At 36.5% G+C, this 21237-nt stretch overlaps 1 protein-coding gene across 1 annotated transcript; it reads right to left on the bottom strand.

Moving 5' to 3' along the window:
* Positions 1 to 75: 75 nt before the first annotated feature.
* Positions 76 to 18288, bottom strand: rit1 (Ras-like without CAAX 1). The gene is made up of 6 exons (XM_084131263.1): positions 18155 to 18288; positions 16062 to 16151; positions 10656 to 10712; positions 7854 to 7927; positions 4198 to 4389; positions 76 to 1968 (listed from the first exon to the last, which is right to left on the bottom strand). The coding sequence occupies exons 2-6, from the start codon at positions 16141 to 16143 to the stop codon at positions 1738 to 1740; spliced, it is 636 nt and encodes a 211-aa protein (XP_083987389.1). The 5' UTR covers positions 16144 to 16151; positions 18155 to 18288; the 3' UTR covers positions 76 to 1737.
* Between the last annotated feature and the right edge of the window lie 2949 nt (positions 18289 to 21237).

Here is a 21237-nt window from a genome sequence, read left to right as displayed (position 1 = left end):
GTATAGATTTAAAATTAAAGACCACAACTATAACGAGAAGAAATAATAATAATAAAAATAATCAGACTCTTTAATAGATTGGTAAAGTGATTTTTATTTGAGAATCTCAGATGACAATAAATAAAGGAAAATATAGTAAAAAACATTCTGGTTAAAAATTAAAAATAAAATCTAATAATCACAAAAAACAAAGTATTAACATGAATTTTCCATGAAATGCCAAAATGAACAGACATACCATTCAAATTTGATGCGTAGTAAGTGCACAGCATGTGAACGAGGAAATCCAGATAAGGACTCACCTTCATAAGCCACATTAAGGTGTTTAATTTCCGACATTGACTACAGAAACCACTGGAATAAAAATTACCGTGTAAAAAGGAAACAATTTTGCTTTCCGTCATAATCAAGTTAGTAATTCTGTTAATGTGCTTAAAGGTGGACCTGAATTTTGCTTAGCAAGATTTCACAAAGTCATTCATACAGTGTATTTTGCAGCTACATCATGCAGCTCAGTTCCCATCAAACGCACTGAATCTCACAGAACCTTCAAGAACATGTCCAAGTCATATTTCAGATAATAAATTATATTTTGATTCAAGATTATGGCTTTTTAGAAGCATTTTTGCATTGTGACATTATTTTTATGACAATAAAGCAATTCCCCCTTTTAAATTTGCATTACCCATAATGCAAAAAAAAAAATCTTGTTACTGTAATATGAATGAAATCTATATTTAAATTGTACAATATTACTGTATTACAGTCATGAGAATCTAATACGAATCTCCACTGATAATTATGAGAACTATAAACTCAAAAGTAAAACATCCTTGCACATTAAGTTAATGAGAATTGGGAGGGAAATGTGCTTCCAATTATAATGAAAATATTTTCACAATGCAGCCAATGGTCTAAATGATCTTAAACAGTTCTTAATGATCTTAAACAGGCTACTTAAAAATAAAAAAAAAACAGGTTACTTTTTTTTTTTTTTTATATATACATTTAAAATGTGACCCAGACATGTTATTGTGAGATGTAGTTTTTGAAATGCTATAAATAAGAGTTCAAATCAAACCCTTATTTTAATTTTAAAACTACAGCAATGTTTTTTAAATGCATCTAACAGAACTACAGCCATGTTAAAGGATTGGTTTACAGTACTCAATATACTGGCAGATTAATATTTCTACCATAAACCCTTGCCTATTTACCAACCTCTGCACACACTTCGCTCTTTCTTTCTACTCTGCACATGCTCTTTGCTCTCTTAAACTCTTTTGACCTTCATATTTTCCTGCAAGCAAATCTCTGACATGAGTCATGACCTTACCTCTCTTCACTTCAGTCTTTTCAAAACACGTGTGGCAAATCCTTCCATGCCCTGTTTCTTACATTCCCATCAGTTAAAATGAGGTACAACATTCCCCCTGACATTCACTTTCACAAAGTATAATGCTGTCTAAAAAAGAAAAGAAAAAAAACTACGGTCAAGTTTAATATTTCTTTCTTAATCTCTAATATCAGTAAATCCTGCAAAGTGAGTGTGTCCTGCACATTGAGTGTTGTAGTCTAACCAAAATGATTGGGAGTGCATCATTGCAAACAATCAAATATGAACTATAAATACAGTTCCCAAACCATCTGAAAGAGGTGGGACTAATACAGCTGTAGGTGAGAGAACCGTCATCTGGAGGGCCACGGTTTTCGAACATGCCCTTCTCTGTGGCTCTCTCAGTGCTCGGACTGCTGTTTCTTATGGAAGGGGGCTTTAAGGCGACTCCAGAAAGAATGGCTGCGTCGGGTCTTCCTCTCGCTTCCCCGCACCATCTCGGCCTCACGCTGGCGGATCTGACGCACCAGTGCGGCAAACACCTCGTCGATGTAATAACGGAACGCTGCAGAGGTCTCAAAAAACGGGCACTGGAACTCTCTCGCCAACTGTTTGCCCTCTTCGACAGACACCTGAAAGTGTAAGGACAAAATAAATAAATACATGTAGAACAAAAGTAAATATTTATGAAAAAGTTTAGAAAAGTTATATATGACAAAAGTTTGGGCTCAGAGTCTCTTTTGCTCACCAAAACTTTTTTTTTTTAAATAACTTCATTTGAACAACATTTTGTATTAATTTCAATTAATTTTTGTGTAAACTCTGATTCGTTTTTTTTTTTTTTTTTCAGAATTCTTTGATAACTAAAGAAAGAACAGCATTTCATTTAAAATCAGAAACCTTTTATAACATTATTGATGTCTTAATTTCTTTTAAAAATCTTACTGACCTTAAACTTTTGAAAGGTAGTATACAGTTTATATACTATACACAAAGTACAAAAATAGGTTACACTTTATTTTAAAGTGTCATTGTTACAGTGTAATTATATATTTAAGTACTGAGTAATGTTAAGCAACTACATGTACTTACTATAGGGTTAGGGTAGGATTAGGGTTTGTTTGAGGGGTAGTTGCATGTAATTATGCATAAATGACTGTTATTACAATGGTACTTACCATAGTAGTAACAGTCATTAGGTTGTAGGTTGTAACATATGTAACAAGGACACTGTAAAATAAAGTGTTACCCAAAAATATATGAGTACTAAAACACTTTCACAGCATTTATTAATCTGTTAATGTTAATTTTCTCAACCACTATCTAGCAACCACACAGTAACGCCCTCACAACAACTGTGGTGGCGATTCTAGAATTGGTTGGTCAGTGTGCAGAATAAGGCATTAATATGTGCTTTATAAGTACTAACAAACAGCCAATATCCTAGTATTATGCATGCTGATAAGAAACTAGTTAGTAGTGGGACTTGGACCCTAAACTAAAGTGTTACCAAATCATGTATACAGCCAATAAGAACCTTTGTAAGAGAGGCCATCAAGAAGCCTACAGCGACTCTTTAGAAGTTACAGTCTTCCATGACAGAGATGAAGTGAAGAACTCATGGTATCTTGGCTAGAGTTGCCCAAAGGCATGTGAAGGCAAGGAAGATTCTATGTTCTTCTCATACAGCACAATGCTAGACTGTGTTTGGCGCATATTAAACAGAGCACATCACAATGACACATCATCCCTACAGTGAAGCATGGAGGTGGCAGCATTGTGCATTAGGGATTCTTCCCTCTGGCAGGCAATGGAGACATCATCAAGACAGAGAGAAAGAACATGGATGGAGCTGACAACAGAAAAATGACCTTCAGTGCAATGACTTTGAAAGATCCTAGTCAAAATACAATAATCCAATACTAAGCACTGGTGGAACAGTTTAAATTGCTCCTCGTAAATGGTACCGTTCCAGCTGGAGAAGAAAAACCTCCCACTAGTTTTTTTGTTGGCCAAAACCTGTAAATGAGTTGCATTTGAGCACTTCCGGTTCCATCGTCCTGAAGTCAATGAGTTTTTAAAATATTTTTCTTTAGTTTTTTTGTTGAATGTCTGAAATAAGGTGTGTGGTTAACACAAGCGCAATATTTTTAATGTTTCTATTCTACAACATAAAATACATCGGTAATATCCCTTTGTGATTTTACTTGTCTTGAAAAAGGCAGTTGCTATCAAATGTCCAAATGGGACTAAAGAGGTTGTCTGGGACATTAAACATCATCACGTTGAACAGCTTAAACTCATTTACTCACTAGTCCGCTTTTTACAGCCTCGTTGTGTTTATAATCACGCTCTTGTTATATTCCAATTCACACTTTCAGGGAAAATGTTTTGAAATGAAGACTGAAAGAGAGTGACTTTGAAGTCATGCAACCGTAGTGTAGTTCGTTCAGAGCCTAGGTTTAGCTTTTTACTTTAGGATTCAAAATTCATTAAAGTTGTGTTAATTTGTGAAGATTATCATGATTAACAAAATGTGTAAGAATCATAAACTTATGTTGGTCACAGAGCTTATGTTTAGCAACAATGCAAAATCCAATTGAAAAAATACCATCGGGAATCTTGTTGAGGAACCCAGGTGAACGTACAGGTTGGCCTACAAAAATATGTCATCACTGCAGTGCTCTATAACTGCTGCCAAAAATATCTATCATTTTATAGCCTATAGTATTGTGTGTTGATGTGATACATCATGGTTCCATAACGTAACACAATATTATGCAACAGAATCTGAGGGGGGTGAATATTTATATAAACACTTTATTTCTATAGGTACAGGGGTTTCCGGTAAATTTTCTCACCTGTCTGAGATGGGCCAGGTCAGACTTGTTTCCCACCAGTACGACGGGGGTGTCCACGGTGCGTCTCACACGGTAGATCAGCTGCTTAAAGTGCCGTGCCTCCTGGAAACTGCGGCGATCCGTGATGGAGTACGAGATGATGAAACCTTCTCCTGCTCGCATGTACTGATCACGCATCGCTGTGAACTCCGCCTGGTTTAAGACAAATACATGAGGCCTTGTCCATCCACCTACCCATGAATATGACAACATCAGTTGATAAATTATAGAAATATTAATCCGAAGATCAATGCAGCTCAGTCAAGAGCATTTATGGCATGTTGTCGATTACCACAGACAGTTTCAACTCCTCAATCAAGTTGTAAACCAACAAAAATCATGTTTATAGTTATTCATTTACAATGGAAGTATATTGGGTAAATACATCTAATATTAATTAGATTAATCTCATATTAACCCTGTAAACCTAACATAAGAAAAATCGTATTTTTATATATATAAATGGAACCGTTTGTTGAACCTCTAGACAAAATATATAAAAGCATGTTAAAAGAAAAGTTTGGTCATATTGTTTTTCTTTGAGTATTACACTCACCTAAAGGATTATTAGGAACACCATACTAATACTGTGTTTGACCCCCTTTCACCTTCAGAACTGCCTTAATTCTACGTGGCATTGATTCAACAAGGTGCTGAAAGCATTCTTTAGAAATGTTGGCCCATATTGATAGGATAGTCATTGTCATGTTCAAGAAACCAATTTGAAATGATTCGAGCTTTGTGACATGGTGCATTATCCTGCTGGAAGTAGCCATCAGAGGATGGGTACATGGTGGTCATAAAGGGATGGACATGGTCAGAAACAATGCTCAGGTAGGCCGTGGCATTTAAACGATGCCCAATTGGCACTAAGGGGCCTAAAGTGTGCCAAGAAAACATCCCCCACACCATTACACCACCACCACCAGCCTGCACAGTGGTAACAAGGCATGATGGATCCATGTTCTCATTCTGTTTACGCCAAATTCTGACTCTACCATCTGAATGTCTCTACAGAAATCGAGACTCATCAGACCAGGCAACATTTTTCCAGTCTTCAACTGTCCAATTTTGGTGAGCTTGTGCAAATTGTAGCCTCTTTTTCCTATTTGTAGTGGAGATGAGTGGTACCCGGTGGGGTCTTCTGCTGTTGTAGCCCATCCGCCTCAAGGTTGTGCGTGTTGTGGCTTCACAAATGCTTTGCTGCATACCTCGGTTGTAACGAGTGATTATTTCAGTCAAAGTTGCTCTTCTATCAGCTTGAATCAGTCGGCCCATTCTCCTCTGACCTCTAGCATCAACAAGGCATTTTCGCCCACAGGACTGCCGCATACTGGATGTTTTTCACTTTTCACACCATTCTTTGTAAACCCTAGAAATGGTTGTGCGTGAAAATCCCAGTAACTGAGCAGATTGTGAAATACTCAGACCGGCCCGTCTGGCACCAACAACCATGCCACGCTAAAAATTGCTTAAATCACCTTTCTTTCCCATTCTGACATTCAGTTTGGAGTTCAGGAGATTGTCTTGACCAGGACCACACCCCTAAATGCATTGAAGCAACTGCCATGTGATTGGTTGATTAGATAATTGCATTAATGAGAAATTGAACAGGTGTTCCTAATAATCCTTTAGGTGAGTGTATATTTGATATCAACATATAGTATGATATAGTGAGCATATGGAGCTCAGAGGCTCTAACATGCAATTTGCTGCAGTTGCTGATATTTATTTGGCCAAAAAGTAAGATGAAATTCAGATAGCTTGTAATGTAAATCAATGAGATACTTTCATAAAATAAATATCAGTTATCAATTTATATCTCCCAATAGGAGATATAATTTATGTATTTATTATTATTAGACTTTATAGGGTAAATTTTCTTTTACAAAAATATGAATTATTAGAGCTATTTGAACAGGAAACTCTGTCATAGGCAGGTGAACATCTGGTTAAATTTTATCGATGTAATTCCTGTGGAATTTTCTTTAAAAAGTCACTGTCTTGTATCTTTGTACATATCATGCAAAATAATGGAATTCACTGGATTTACATTGTCATGAAAGGCAGTGCTTAAAATGGGTAAAAAAGTGCACCCCTGAGGGTTAAGAAGTGCAGCCCACTTCAAGCACTGATGACAGGAGTTGAAAGATTATATTTATACTTGACACAGAGGTTATTAGGCAATTTTACCACATTAGTATGGAATTCCAAAGCTGACATAATAATAGATAAATACATAGTAAAATACATAGTAAATATACGAAGAAATGTAAAAAAACAAAAATACACAAATATATACATAAATAAATATACAAAGAAATGTAAAAAAATAAATAAATAAATATATATATATATATATATATAGTATTTATACCACATTTATGTATAATTGTTTTTGGGTTTTTTTTTCATATTTATTTATATATATTTGTATTTATGTCTACATTTACTTATTTCCATAGTGGATAATTTCACATGTACATGCTTCCGTGTCGAAATATCTGTTATCAGATCTGTTGAAGATGTTGTTTCTGTTCATGTGTGCCAAGCCATTTTAGACATACAGACAAAGAAATGTACGGTAGAAATAAATAAATCTATAAATAAATTTGGAAATAAATAAATGTATACGTAAAAAAAGGAAATAAAAGAATAAATACTCATTTATTTTTGTATATATTTTCACATAATATATACTTCATATATATTTATTTATGTATTTATTATGTCAGCTTTGAAATTCCATACATTAGTCTCATGTTGCCACATAATCTCACATCTAAAAGCCCATACACACCAAGAATGATAACTATAACGATAACTATATTAGCATTCACACCAGCTGCTGATATCGTTCTGTTTATTCTAAGCGAGTGCTTGTTACAGCAGGATGGATTCTGATTGGCTGTCAATGTTTTTATCGTTCATCAGCTGGATAAAATTGTTCTGTAAGTGATTCCAACGATATCGTTTCCCTGTGCCGTTATTGTTATAGCAGTGGTATGAACTCTGCTATTCTTTAATATTGAAAATGATTTTTTGAACTACATATTTTCGTTATCTTTATAGTTATCGTCCTTGGTGTGAACAGGCCTTAAGTCTTGTGTCTATACTTTTGGCCTCATAGTGCATTCCTGTGAACAAGGATTTATTTTTTATTTTAAGCAAGTGATTAGTATAGGTCAAGATTTCTGACTTAATTGACATTATGCCACAGATGCATTATGAAACATTCCTTGAATGTTTCAACAATGTTCACAATTGAACCTTAAACTAGATTATTATACTGTAGGCAAAATTTCATTAAACTCGTGATGAGATGACTAATGTATTTTATAACAGTGCTGAGTAATCCAATGAGGAAAAAGCAGCTGACTCAGAGAGAAAAATTATGCCTGTGTGTGTCTTGTGAAGTGACAGCTGCAAAGACGAAAACAGAAAAAGGGAAGTGAGACATATTGTTAAGGAGAACGACCCTCTTATAGTCTGCAAAATAGAGTGTTAAGATGACTTGACTTCACTAAACTTTACAACAGAGGTTGTTGCACTTCACTGTCTGTCTCTTGTTTTGTTTTCCATGTGCTCATCTTTATCATGACACCCTTCCCTCCTACCTGTCCTGCTGTGTCCAAGATGTCCAGGTTTGCTGGCTCATCATCAATGCGGATCTGTGTTTTATAGGCATCCTCTAAAAACAGTAAAAACACATTCATGAACATAATGCAATGGTTGATGAGAGATCGCAACAACATTAAACAGCTCAACTGAAAAAAACCCTCAAAGAGGTAAAGACAGACATTTAGTAAAGACAGAATATGCACAACTGTTCAAAAGTTTGGGGTCAGTAATATGTAAGGGATAATGTAGAGCGAGGCGGTTGTTATAGCGAATACAACCCCGACAGGCTGATCAGGTCTTGAATCAGCCTGAAGGGGTTGTATTCGCTATAACAACCGCCTCGCTCTACATTATCCCGCTTATTACATGGCTACCTACCAAATAAATCAATAATCTGACACAAAATATTGATTTAAAAAGGAGTTTATTGATTTAAAAACGAAAAAGAAAACAGTCCGTTCCGTCTCTACGGTTAGAATCCTGCGTCCATAGCAACGCTCTGTTTTTCATGGCAACGGTGTGTTATCCTTAGCAGCGGTCTGTTATGTAAGGGTTAATGCCCGACGAGGTGTCCATTGTCAGGTATTAATGGACGACGGCGAGACGTGAACCGCTGCGCCTCCGCCGAAGTCCATTAATACCTGACAATGGACACCTCGAAGGGCATTAACCCGCTTATACCATGGTCACTTGCCAAATAACACATTTTTAAAACATTAGTTTATATTTTAATTAGTTTTACAATCTAAAGTTTTTACAAACAATAACTTGGTTTCCCTGGTTACGCCTGACGGTTTATTTAGCAACCGGAGATATTTATAGTCCTCTCAGCTCGTAGAACCCTTCAGTTTACTGCCTGTTGCTATGGTTACTCACAGCTGATGTAGCCAGCGCATTTATTTATTAATTTCGAACGGTAAACAGTCAGTTTCACCAGAACTCCTTTACTAGGTGTCCTCTATCACTTTTTAATGGACACCCTGCAGCCAATCAGAATCGAGTATTCACCCAGACCATGGTATAACAAGAAATAACAGACCGCATTCTACATTAGAATTCAACCAAGCCATGTAATATATATATATATATATATATATACTGTAAATATATTAGGGCTGTCAACGTTAACGCATGTGATTCATGCAAAATCCTTAATGCGTTAAAATAATTTTCTGCAAATAAATTACTGAACGTAATTTATGGTACGCAGTTACATGATCTTAGAAGTCAGGAGTTTATCACACTAAGCATCTACAATGGTGCAAGCACCTGTGACTTTGGTAGGAGGACATTTTTTTATTCTAAACTATTTCTATTCTTTTCTTAACTTCAATTTTTCTTCTGTTAAGTTTTTAACCCACATTGACGCACTGATTGCACATTGTATTTATGCACCGACACATTTCAGTATATTCACGTTGTTTCCACACACATTCAGTATAATGTTTTGATTTGTCATGTGTATGCTGCTGTGTTTAGTAATTCTGAATGGATCCATGTACTGTATATGCAGTCAGGTCAAGGCGGATGGTTTAGGTTTTTATTTGACATCACCATGTGGTTCTGTTCGATATCACAACTTGACTTGTCTAAAATGTAAACAAGCTCTTTGCTGTTGCACTGTACACATACTATACTGTGAATTCTGAAAAGTTTTTTTTCTCTGTAATGTTTTTTTTTCATGGATGCTTTGGTGTGCATACATTTATGAAATTATGTTTTATTAACAGAGTTCGGGAGGAGCACGTTCAGATAATTAACACAAGTGGAGAGCACTGAACAATCAATGGTAAGAGGTGTATATATACATTCAGCAGTCTCACCTCAATCCATTGACAGTTTAGCAGCATCCCTCCACCACCCCTTCTCCACACTTCTAGTCCTAACCACTTACATACGGGGGGGAGTACTCTGGGTTCGGCCCGAACTCCGAGCTCGGAGCCCTCCCCCGGACAGCACGCCAAATACGCATTAAACTTTACCCCCCCTAATTGTATCTAAGTGTGAACTCGTGAATTAGCTATTTGGACTCCTTATATCATTTGGTTATTTGGTGTCCTGTTGGAGTCTCCAGGTGTCCTTTTTTGGAAAGACACCTAAAAAAAACTTGCAGAAAACACAGTTTTGTGAGAATCACCCTTCAATCTAATGGTTTACCTTGATGGATATATACATTTTGATGGATATAGCAAATTATGACAAAATGAACAAGATGAATTAAAAAGATGAATAGTGTATGCTTAATTCCACGATAAGTGTGCGATTAATGCAGCCTTGGTGAGCATTAGATACTTCTTTCTAAAATGTAAACAAATCTTACCAACCCCAAACTTTTGAACAGTGTATGAGACAGAGACAGCAAAATAGATTCAACATAGCAAAAAATAAATAAATAAAGCCTTGTAAAATACCCAATTTACATTGTAAAAATAAATCTGACATCACCTCAAACATTAAATGTGTAATTTCTGTGACACTACCAAAAATGACTGGTTGCTCAGGTTGCTCATTCAACTTGGATAGCAGAAAGTATTACAACCTTAAAAAATATATATATATATATATATATATGTACTTATATTTATTCCATTAATTTGCATCAAATTAAATATGTCATCCATCTAGGCTAAGACTCACTGGGCCACTTTTTGACAGTCATCCTGAATTCACCGTAATTCTTTCTGAAAATACTTTGCTCATCTATACCAGTGAGGTCACAAAAATGTAACACAATATCAATATGAAATGTAATATAATAATTAACTGTTAAGTTAAGACGACGTTAGATATTTCCTCACCGATAGTAGGGTCATGATCCTCTGGAAATCTGTGACTTATAAACTGCATGATGATGGCTATGAGACAAAGAGAAAGAGAAAAGCAGAGTTCTTACACAATTGTGGTATCATGAAATACAACAAGAGGAGTGTAAACATCTCCTCCTCCTCCCTCATGCGGAGCAAACACACCCTGCTGTCGGCATGTATTTGCTCTGTATGCGCTCTCTGCTCTGTTCCCATGGAGACAGCAATATAAAGAAAGAATATCAGTCACCCTAAAGAACCTTCAGCAGTGCACTCTCAAACAAGGAGAGCAAAGCTCATGCATCCTCACCAGGTGACCTCCTGCTCATCTCCTAGGCAACAGACTCCTGGAGGCGAAGGAAGTTGCTAAGCACCTGCGCCTTCATAACGACCAGACTGAAGCACTGAGCCAACACCCACACTTTTATTGTCTGGCTGCCAGGGACTGTATGTCTACAACTGTAAACCAGCCCACTGTCTGACCACAATAATGGGCTGCAGTGAAAGAGAACGGAGGAAAATATCCCAATCAAAGAGCATGAAGAAATTAGACACAAGGGTCAATCGCACAAAAACATTTTAACTTGCCAATGCTGTAATATAGCATAGACAATCAGGGCTAGACATTAACTTTTTTTGTTCTAGTGATTTTCCCAAAGTTACTAGCCACTCAGCATTTTCACTGGCTACAATTTTGACATCAGTACCATGGGGAAAAACTGCCATATAGATATTTTGAATATTCTCTCAAATATTTCTATTAGGCAGCAGGTATATTAGACCCATTATGATGTATCTCCCTCAACTCTTTACGTTCTCTTAAAACACAACTGACTGAGTTTACGTGAATACTCGCCAAGACCGGTATTTTGACATTATTTTGTGTGTAATTGACTGTTTAAGTGCAATAAGCTGCGAAAAATAACTCAATTTAGTACAGAGAGGCTGCTTTATGTGCGTGCACGAAATTCAAGCCCTGTAACACCAACAATTTTGACCCGGAGCAAATGAAACGCGTGAGTGAGGGGAGGCGGGTTTATGTGTCATCTCGCTGCCGGAGAGATGAGAAAACGCAGCTGGTATCGTGTATCTATTCTGCGGAAAATGAGTATTGGAACTTGCATTTCAGATATTTCAGTATCAATATGTATCGAAAAAACTATATTTTTGACAACAGTACATGCACTTAGTTTATTATTTCAGATGCCTTTTTAAAAGACTACAATTGAAAAAATATATATATTATATATAATTCAACCCACCAAAGTGGCTAGTAGGAGTGACTTACACGCCATTGCTGAAATCCACCAATTATAAGCAAGCCACTTGATTTCACCAAAAAGTGTGAAAATTGTGATTTTGCATCACTTTCAACATTGCTTTTTGTTTGAGCATTTCAATCAGTCTGACCAAAGAGGTCCATAATATCTGAGGAGAGTTATGCATTAGCATTCTCAGCGGTCAGTTGCTCAGCTTCAAATCTGCCATCTTTGCATACAGTCCCAAACCCTATTACGAACTGTGATGTCACAGACAGTAATCCAGAGAAGCCCAAACAATTTTTTATAGAAGAGCCAAATTGTGTCAGGGTCCTGCCCTGACAGTCTTGTCTGTTTTGTCACTGTTAAATGTTTCCTTGTTTGTCTTGTGCTGGAGCACATAGCTTTGTCTTTGTTTGTGTTGGCCATATGCTCCTGTGTGAAAGTTTGTGTGTCTTCCCGCCTCCTTGTTTCCCGTTACCACACCCCCTTGTTTAGTCCTTGTCTAGTCCTCATTTGCTTGATTTTGTGTACCTGTTCCTCATGTGCTCTGCTCCCTTTGTGTTTCTTTCCTTCCTATCTTTGCTGGTTCGTTTTGTGTCCTATGTTGTGTTCCTGTTTGATTGCATGTGTCTGCAGTTTATCTATGCTCTTGTTCTAGTTGTGTATTTGATTGTTTCTAGTTCTAGTGTATCCTTGTTGCTATTTTGTAGCGATGGCGAAGTGAAGCTTTCTGAACCAGCAAGGCATTCAACACAATTGCATCGGACAAAGGTTCATTGCCCGAAGCTTTTCAAATCAGAGCTCGACAAGGACCTCAGCTGGTGAAAGTGAAGGAAAGCCGACCAACGCATTCATCTTAGAAGCAAAAATGAATGAATGAATGAATGAATGGATGGATGAATAAATTAATGTATCAATATATTAAATACATGACAACAATCTGTTCCAATGCATATACTAGGTAACTCAAAACAATAAAGAACACATTTTGTATTGTGGATGTGGAAATTTTTCCTGTTTGTAAACAAATAAAACTCATGAATATAGGAAGTAATTAAATGCAGGTGCATACACACAAAGGCACACACACACACACACTTTCACATGATTATCGTAAATCTGTAGCCTACTACATACAGACCAGCAATGTATTGTAGCCCAGATGGGCAAGGCTTATAGCGGCTTTGTGCTTATTAATCATCATTGTAAGAAGTGTTCTTTAGAATTACTGGTGCTTGTGGAGAGGGTAGTGCTTAAAGTGTTTTGAACTGGGACCAGTGCAGTCCTTTGAAACTGTGGGAGTATGTATGTAAATGACAGTGACACTGCTTTAAGAAATGCAGTCACAGTGGAATGGGAATATTTTATACTGCAACAATAAACTCTTGCATTACAACTAACAGTTCAATGCAACGCAATACACCTTAACAAACCACGAGGACACGCCCTGTGTCGCGCATTTTTGAATCCGATTTCGAAGCACGGAAGCAGTCACATGGTTGTGTGTGAAACGAAGCTTCGGACGTCATCGGTCACGTGATTTTGATCAAGCGTCGATACAATGCTTCAATGAAAATCGTTTCATTATTTTGACACGCCTCGGAGCATCAGTTTCACGGCTAACATCACTACTATTTTGTTTTTTTCTTTTGATTTAATTTTTTTACTTAAGATTTTCACCTCCAGTATCTAGTTTCCTGCAAGTTTGTTCTTTTGTTTTATTCTTTGTTTGCAAGTTCCAATTATTTATTTCTAGTTTTCTTTTTATTTTATTTTGTTTATCTATTTAAATCAGGTTTTAGTTTGCCTCTTGTTTCATTTATCTTCTCTCTTGTCTTGCTTTATCTTGTTGTGTCTTGTCTTGTTCATTGTGAGTCTTGTTTTTCCCTGCCCTGCATCCTGAGATTTCCTGGCCACTGACCCTCACTCTCTGGCAGCTAGACTGGGGTAGCAGTCTGATTCTCAAGTGCCAAGCCTCTGGTTCTGTGAGCCTGTGCCTGGCAGTAAGACTGGTGCTACATTGAAGAGATCATTAAGCCTCTGGTTCCTTGTGTTCTTGCCTTGTCTTCCTCAACATCATCCCACCTGGTGCTGCCTCTTCCTCTGCAGTCCTCAAGCCTGTTGTCACTCAGCCAGGACTGGTCTCAGTGGTCATCCTCCCTGCCTGTCATCGTGTCGTCTGCCCTGCCCTATTGTTTGAACTGTCACGCCTCACTCTCCTTGTAGTGCCCTGTTTACAATCTTGTCAATAAAACATCACTGCTTATTCTGCGTCTGGGTCCTCTCTCTTTTTCTCTCTTGCAGAACCGTGACAAATGGGGGTTATGCGCAACAAACTTCCATAGTCTCTAAGACAGGTTGCATCGCTTCCGGTTCAGGTCTTTTTGTATGTGCAAAAAATAATTAAAACAAAAAGATCAATTAGAAATGAAGATAAGCTTCACCCCAACCCCCCACCCCACCGTTTGGTGATATATATATATATATATATATCTGGGCAGGCTAAATCAAAGGTCATCGCCCACTGAAGTAGACAATGAAAAATGTTATGCTTTTGAGAGCCTCCACAAAATTGACACATAATGGATATTTCATAGTGCTTTAAAAAATGTTTTTGAAAATGTAAATTTTTAATGCTCCAAAAGGTAGGGAGACCAAACCGACACCAAAGAACTATAGCGCTTGAAAGCCAACTGTGTTGTCGCCTCGTGTCGGGGAAAAATCTGTGCTTGAACACACCGAAAGGACTACAGGCGACTGTCAGCTAGCATGCGCGTTCTATGCCTGCGTGTGAAGAAGGTAACTATTTAAGCAGATATATTCGTCATTCAAAAAGGGAAAGCAAATCTAAGACTGCAGGTAGGCTATACAAACCATAAACAAAGCAGCACTTATTTACCGTTTTGAATATCAATCATGCTGATCACTGCTATTGTTATTTTGAAAATATTCGTGCAGTGGAATGCTCAGGTAAGATGACGTAAACTTAGAACAGCCTTCTGTCTGTGCCGTCATGACTTCTGTGCTCGCTTTCATAATTTTTGCTCTTATTCTCGTGCACTGACTCGTTCGCTAAACTGAACAGCCAATCAGAGTTCTCTCTCTCACTGACGGCCTGACGCCGATTCTACATGTTGAATCAGCCCCCCAAAAAAATGACGCCATCCGAATAGAGCCAATGGTGCGCAACATACTGAAAAAACTATGTCATCGGTCGACGCTCAAAAACGGCCCGACGTTGCCTGACACCCGATCGTCGGCTTGGTGTGTCCCTGGCTTAAATATGTTCCTGAACACAGAGTAGCCTTTACATATCCTTTATGAAAACATATAATTTCTTACAGAGGAAAGTTTTTAAAAATTAAGGGAGAAAGAGGGAATAAAGTGGGGGAGAGATTTTTTTTCTGCCACTACAATCAAAATGTCATTCCTTGCCACAGTCACCTCTGACTTGATCACTGGTGGATTTAAGCATTATCAAGTGACTTTCTAGTAGCTCCCTATTTAAGCTACTTAGAGGTGGGCTATTTGACCAAAATATTTAACACAATATGAGTACTTTTCAAGCTCAGTAAGGAAAGAAATCACAATGTAGAAATTATTTCTAAAAAATATTTCTATACTGAGACTTAAAAGCATTTAAGGGATAGATCACCCAAAAATGAAAATTCTGTCATCATTTACTTTTCCTCAAGTTGTTCCAAACCTGTATGAGTTTCTTTCTTCTGCTGAACACACAAAAAAATTATATTTTGAAGGATGTTGGTAATCAAACATACTATGGAAGTCAATGTTTACTGTCAACTGTCTGGTTACCAACATTCTTTTAAATAGCCTATCTTATTTTGTGTTCAACAGAAGAAACTCATACAGGTTTGGAACAACTTGAGTAAGTGATGACAAAAATTGTATTTTACTATTACTTTAATGCATTACATAGACATAACAGTATACATTTTTGTAAAGCTGCTTCAAAACATGTATTGTGTGTGTTGTGAAAAGCACTTTACAAATAAATTTGACTTGATTTTGGAAAGAAAGAAAGAAAGAAAGAAAGAAAGAAAGAAGTAACATCAACAACAGAGAGACGAACAGAGAGAGAGAAGAAGAGAGAGGGGGAGAGAACTACGTTACTTACCACTTTTGCCCACACCACCCTCTCCTAACATCACCAACTTGTACTCGCGGGAGTGACTCCCTGTGCTCCGTGAGGACTCCATCCAAATCACTGAAACACACATCACATCACACAAAATATTGTTTAAAATAATTTGGAAAACTTTAAGTTTAAAGGTTCAAGTTTAAAGTATGCTTTAGAGACGAACAGACAGACATAGATAGATAGATAGATAGATAGATAGATAGATAGATAGATAGATAGATAGATAGATAGATAGATAGATTCATTGATTGATTGATAGATAGATAGATAGATAGATAGATAGATAGATAGATAGATAGATAGATAGATAGATAGATAGATAGATAGATAGATAGATAGATAGATAGATAGATGCTCCTTGGTGATTTGTCAAGTCATCATAACAAACAATAGAACACTCAGTAACTAATTCCACAGCTGCACTGCTGTAGCGGAACATCAAAAAAACACCCAGAAAAAAAGCACTTGTCGAGGCTGCATTTGACACCCAAGCTTCTGTTTGATGGAGAAGAGGAAGTGAGTCATTCTGTCGCGCTATTCATGTGACAAAGCGAAGAATCCACAGGGTGGGTGTTACATTAACCACGGTCAATAATAGATTATCTGCCAGTGTACCCCTGTCTAATGCATTTTTCCATTGTCATTGACTGCGATGCTGCATTAGTTACTTTAGAGCAGGCAGCCCTTCTATGTGATTTCCAACAGTGGAAATAACACTAGACCTGAGTAGCATTTTTTACGTTTTGAGCAACTCGATTTACTTGTGTGTGTGTTTCATGCAGCTCCCCTTACTCTCATTTTGTATGTCCATATAATGTTTGTTTGATAATATTTTGTGTGTTTGAGTTTTTGTGTTGCTGTTATAATTGATTGTCATTGTTTATGGGAAAGCAATCGAAAATTTTATTCATGAAAGAAAAGGTTTTGAGCAGCTCTTGTGGTGTCCAACATTGGATTGAACATTGTTAGTTGATAATAAATGTCTCAGCAATTTATTATCGAATAAATACCAAAAAGGGTTTAAATTATTTAAGTTGACACAATCATTATTGTACAGCCCCTATTATTGTCACTTTCAATCAGTCATGAGAATCATAAATTCAACCAATTGTTTCCAAATTTTGGCTGGTATTGGACATTCTGTTGCCCCTTATTTACCATGGTAACGATAGTGCACTTTGGGGTACCAACCATATAGGTTATATATAATTTATACAATTTACACTTTATAATATCTAATGTTTATTGTTAGAAAATTGCAAAAAGACAAAAATATGAGTTTTAAACTATTCAGATATGATGCAAATGTTGGTAACAATGTTGGAAAAAATATAAACATCACAGAAAATTTACCGAAAATAAAGCAGCTAAACTTAGTTCGGCCTCGAGCTTCAAAATCAATTTATATAATTTGCTGACCGTTTTATTGTAACTACTAGATTACTGTAACTGTGTAACTGAAACTATGGTTACTATAGTACGTTTGAAAGGGAACTTTAATATAAAGGCCTTTTGTCATTGAGTGGCACAAATAAAGCTCGAATCCACCGCGTTAAATATGTCCAAGTTAAAAGGAAAACTTGCACAAACACTAAAAAATAGTATTTTAAACTACCAAAAGATGAATAGCTGTAATTATTTCATGACCGAGTTTGAAATGAACAGCACGACAGAACTGGATTAACTGCAATGCAATAGTTTGTGATATTAATAGACAGAACGCCTCGACGACATTCATTGAGTTAACCTTTGACAATGCATCATATATATGTGTATATAAATAACTTTATTAGTTATAATTTCAACGTTTATTTTATAAACTTTTAGTTCGCCGCGAAACTTTTAACACTCTTTTGAAGTTGTTGAAGAACAGCCCACAATTCATCGATGTGAGTAAGCTTATATACTGCAGCGACAGTTTATTAAAACAAACACGTGAGTCGTTCAAATAAAATAAACTAACGAAACATAGTAGCCGCCGCCGTTACAGTCATTTTGCTTTTAAAAAGTGTGATTCTGTACATGATAAAACAATGATTAGAAGCCGAGTGAGTTACTTGGTGGCTTACCTGTGTCACAGGATCTCTGTCTCCATTGGGACCTTTGTATCGATGCAAATTATGTTTAAATATTTGATGTTAGAAAATTCCTGCCATACAATTCTCACTGTAAACATACAAAGCCATGGACGACTGGAGCAGCGTGCAGATGCTGGGTCCTAAAGCCCGCAAAATTACATACAAGGCCACTGACAATGACAAAGTAAAACCCGTAACTAATAAGTAAAAAAAAAAGATTTTCCAAGGCACGAATAGTGTTGAAAAAAAGTTGTAAAATAAATATATGGTATATAATCTCCATATTAAGAAGCTTTATGAATCATTTTTATCTTGTGTAAATTGTTTTTGATGACAGAGGCTAAAATACTGTGTTGGTACCATAGACTAAAAAAAATAGGTTGGTACCATGGTACAGTCATGTAGCACATGATCAATAGATACTATATAACTAAATGATTAGAGTATTCAAGGACTTGTTGCACTTTATTTTACAGTATGTGCACTTTCAATGTACTTACAGTGTACTGACCCACAAAAATACTGAGTAATGTAAGGTAACTACATGGCTTAAGGTAGGTTTAGGGGTAGGTTTCTGTTCATCATATAAAGCAATCATTTCTCTACAGAAAATTTTCTCAATTCATATGGATTAGTTTTACGAGCTTTTTATGAACTTTTTGATGTATCAAAGCAGAGTTAGCTGTCATAGCTTAGCATAGCTGTCAACAGAGGGACAGAAAGCTCTCAGATTTCTTCATTTGTGTTCTGAAGATAAACGAAAGTCTTATGGGTTTGGAACGACATGAGGGTGAGTAATTTTCAGAATTTTCTTTTTTGGGTGAAGTGGTGCTCAAAGGTATTTCATAAGTACCATGTATGGATGTCCCAAAACATGGTTAGTGAACAGTTTTCTTGTAATGTAACTACAGAGGCCATGTGTGTAAACACAGCCACTATGTTTAAGATGGCATGAAACGGAAGCTGCCATCGTTTTTTCTTCCCTATTGTGATGTATATGCGAGTAAAACAGCTTCTCAAACAAGAAAAAAAAAAGGTATATCGGGAAATGACTGGATGGTTGTGGTTTGCTTTTGCTGTGATCTCATGCGAGTGACAGGTTGCCCCGCCCTCACACCAGTAAACATCAGAGAAGAGATGATGCTGCTAGATGGAGGGGAAGTTATTTTGAAGAATATGACGGTACATTGATTAAAAATAAATGATATGCACGAATAAATTGTTTATAATAAATACTGCAATATTCCATTAAAAAAAAATTGACAATTTTGATTTCATGATGACTGTAAGTCTGTATCATAAGAACTAGTCTAACCAACTAGCAGTTAACCAAAGGGTAATCAGTCTTACTTTTCAGATTCAAATTAGACTAATCTATGTTTTTATGTTACAGACTAAAAAAGGCTATGACACTGGTGACTAACTTGTAAGACTAGTCAAAGCAGTTTATGCAACCAGCAACAGCTTTGTTTGTCAGGTGTAGCTGTTAGTTCGATAGATTACAAATCAGGTTACAACTTGAAATGATTTTGACAATATATCTTTAAAGCAGAGAAAGAGGTGAAGATCTGATCTAGTGTATCAGTTTTTATTTTATTTGCACGTCCATTGTGTTAACAACTTCAACATACAGTACAAGTCAGCATTAGTGTAACATACTGTATTTAGCATAAACTCACAGAAGTATGCAGATAATTTGCCCTCAAAAGCATTACACTTCATACTTTATGTTAGATGTCCCTGAAGATCATGTAGTGAAATGAGCAGTATTAAGCTAGATATGTAAAGTACATGTTATTACACTGTACTTACATTATACATAGACAACTTGTACTTACAAATATTGAAAAGGCCAGGTAACAACATGAATCACACTACAGTTGTGGTGAACTAACACTGTTTATCATCTAGGTTGTTTTAGGGACACCTAAAATAAAGCTGAATCACTAACTTCACTCCACCTTCACATATCGACATTGCGGTATCCAAATGGACTAATATATTTATTACAATAATTTTCTTCTCAGTTCATTTTCTTCTTTGTTCAGCTTTCAATGTATTTGTACAACACACAACAGCAAAAAACTGAGGGGATTGTTAGGGACCAGTGGCAGAGAGAGAAAGAGGGGCAGATAGTACTCCATAAAAAGATGAGGTTTACACAAAAAGAAACCATTTCCATTCCAAGTAAACAGTTAGATACAAGAAGAGCAGAAAGTGCTACTGCCCACCAGTGCATTGGAACAAACACTCATTTACAGATAGTTATATTCTTCTTTATGTAATTATTGATATAAAACAAGCTTTTTATGCCCAAAAGATCAAAAAAAGTTCCAAGTAACACAAGGAGCTGAGGGTTAAAGTAAAGAAAATCACGCATTTATCGTTTCACTTAGGTTGCATTGTGTAATTTGGGTTGCTGTTTTTACAAAAGTGGGTTTTGCTGTCATATATAAACCACTAAAAACTGTAATATATACACCAGTTTTGAAGCAGAAATTTAAATAGTGAATGCATGCAGGGGTTTTTTTTTAAAAACACTATAGAAGGTGGAAAAGTTCATTCTTCTATTGTAAATGTATAGCCTGGAAGTGAAATAGCAAGTCTGGACTAGGATGATGGGCACATGGTTTCTTGATTTTCATGAAAATGTGATTGAAATGTGATTCATTTTCTCCTAATAAACAATAGTTAATCTCATTATGTGGTCTTTAAAACTCACAATGAGCTCGACTGCAGAGAACGATAGGGCCTAATTTACTGCTATATTAATTTCACATGTTAAATACGAAATATCTCTAATGAGCCAGACAATTTCTTTTTCCTCCTCTCACCCTCCCACTTTCTGCCTTACTAACTTAATATGCGCTCATTCGCACTGGGAAAATGGCATTTAAATCTGCCTCAGGGGCTTGTGGGCACCGAATGACATAATTAGGAACACATCCACATCCACATTGCATGCCTTCAAACATAGACTCTGGGCCTATTGTGAGACTGCAGTGTGAGATGCTTCATTGCGGTCCCCAACGCTCAATTTTCTCAGGGGTGCGATATACACACCACAAAACGTT

Source organism: Abramis brama, assembly GCF_963993115.1.
Source record: "Abramis brama genome assembly, chromosome: 12".
NCBI lineage: Eukaryota > Metazoa > Chordata > Actinopteri > Cypriniformes > Leuciscidae > Abramis > Abramis brama.
This window is presented reverse-complemented; position numbering and strand designations above follow the sequence as displayed.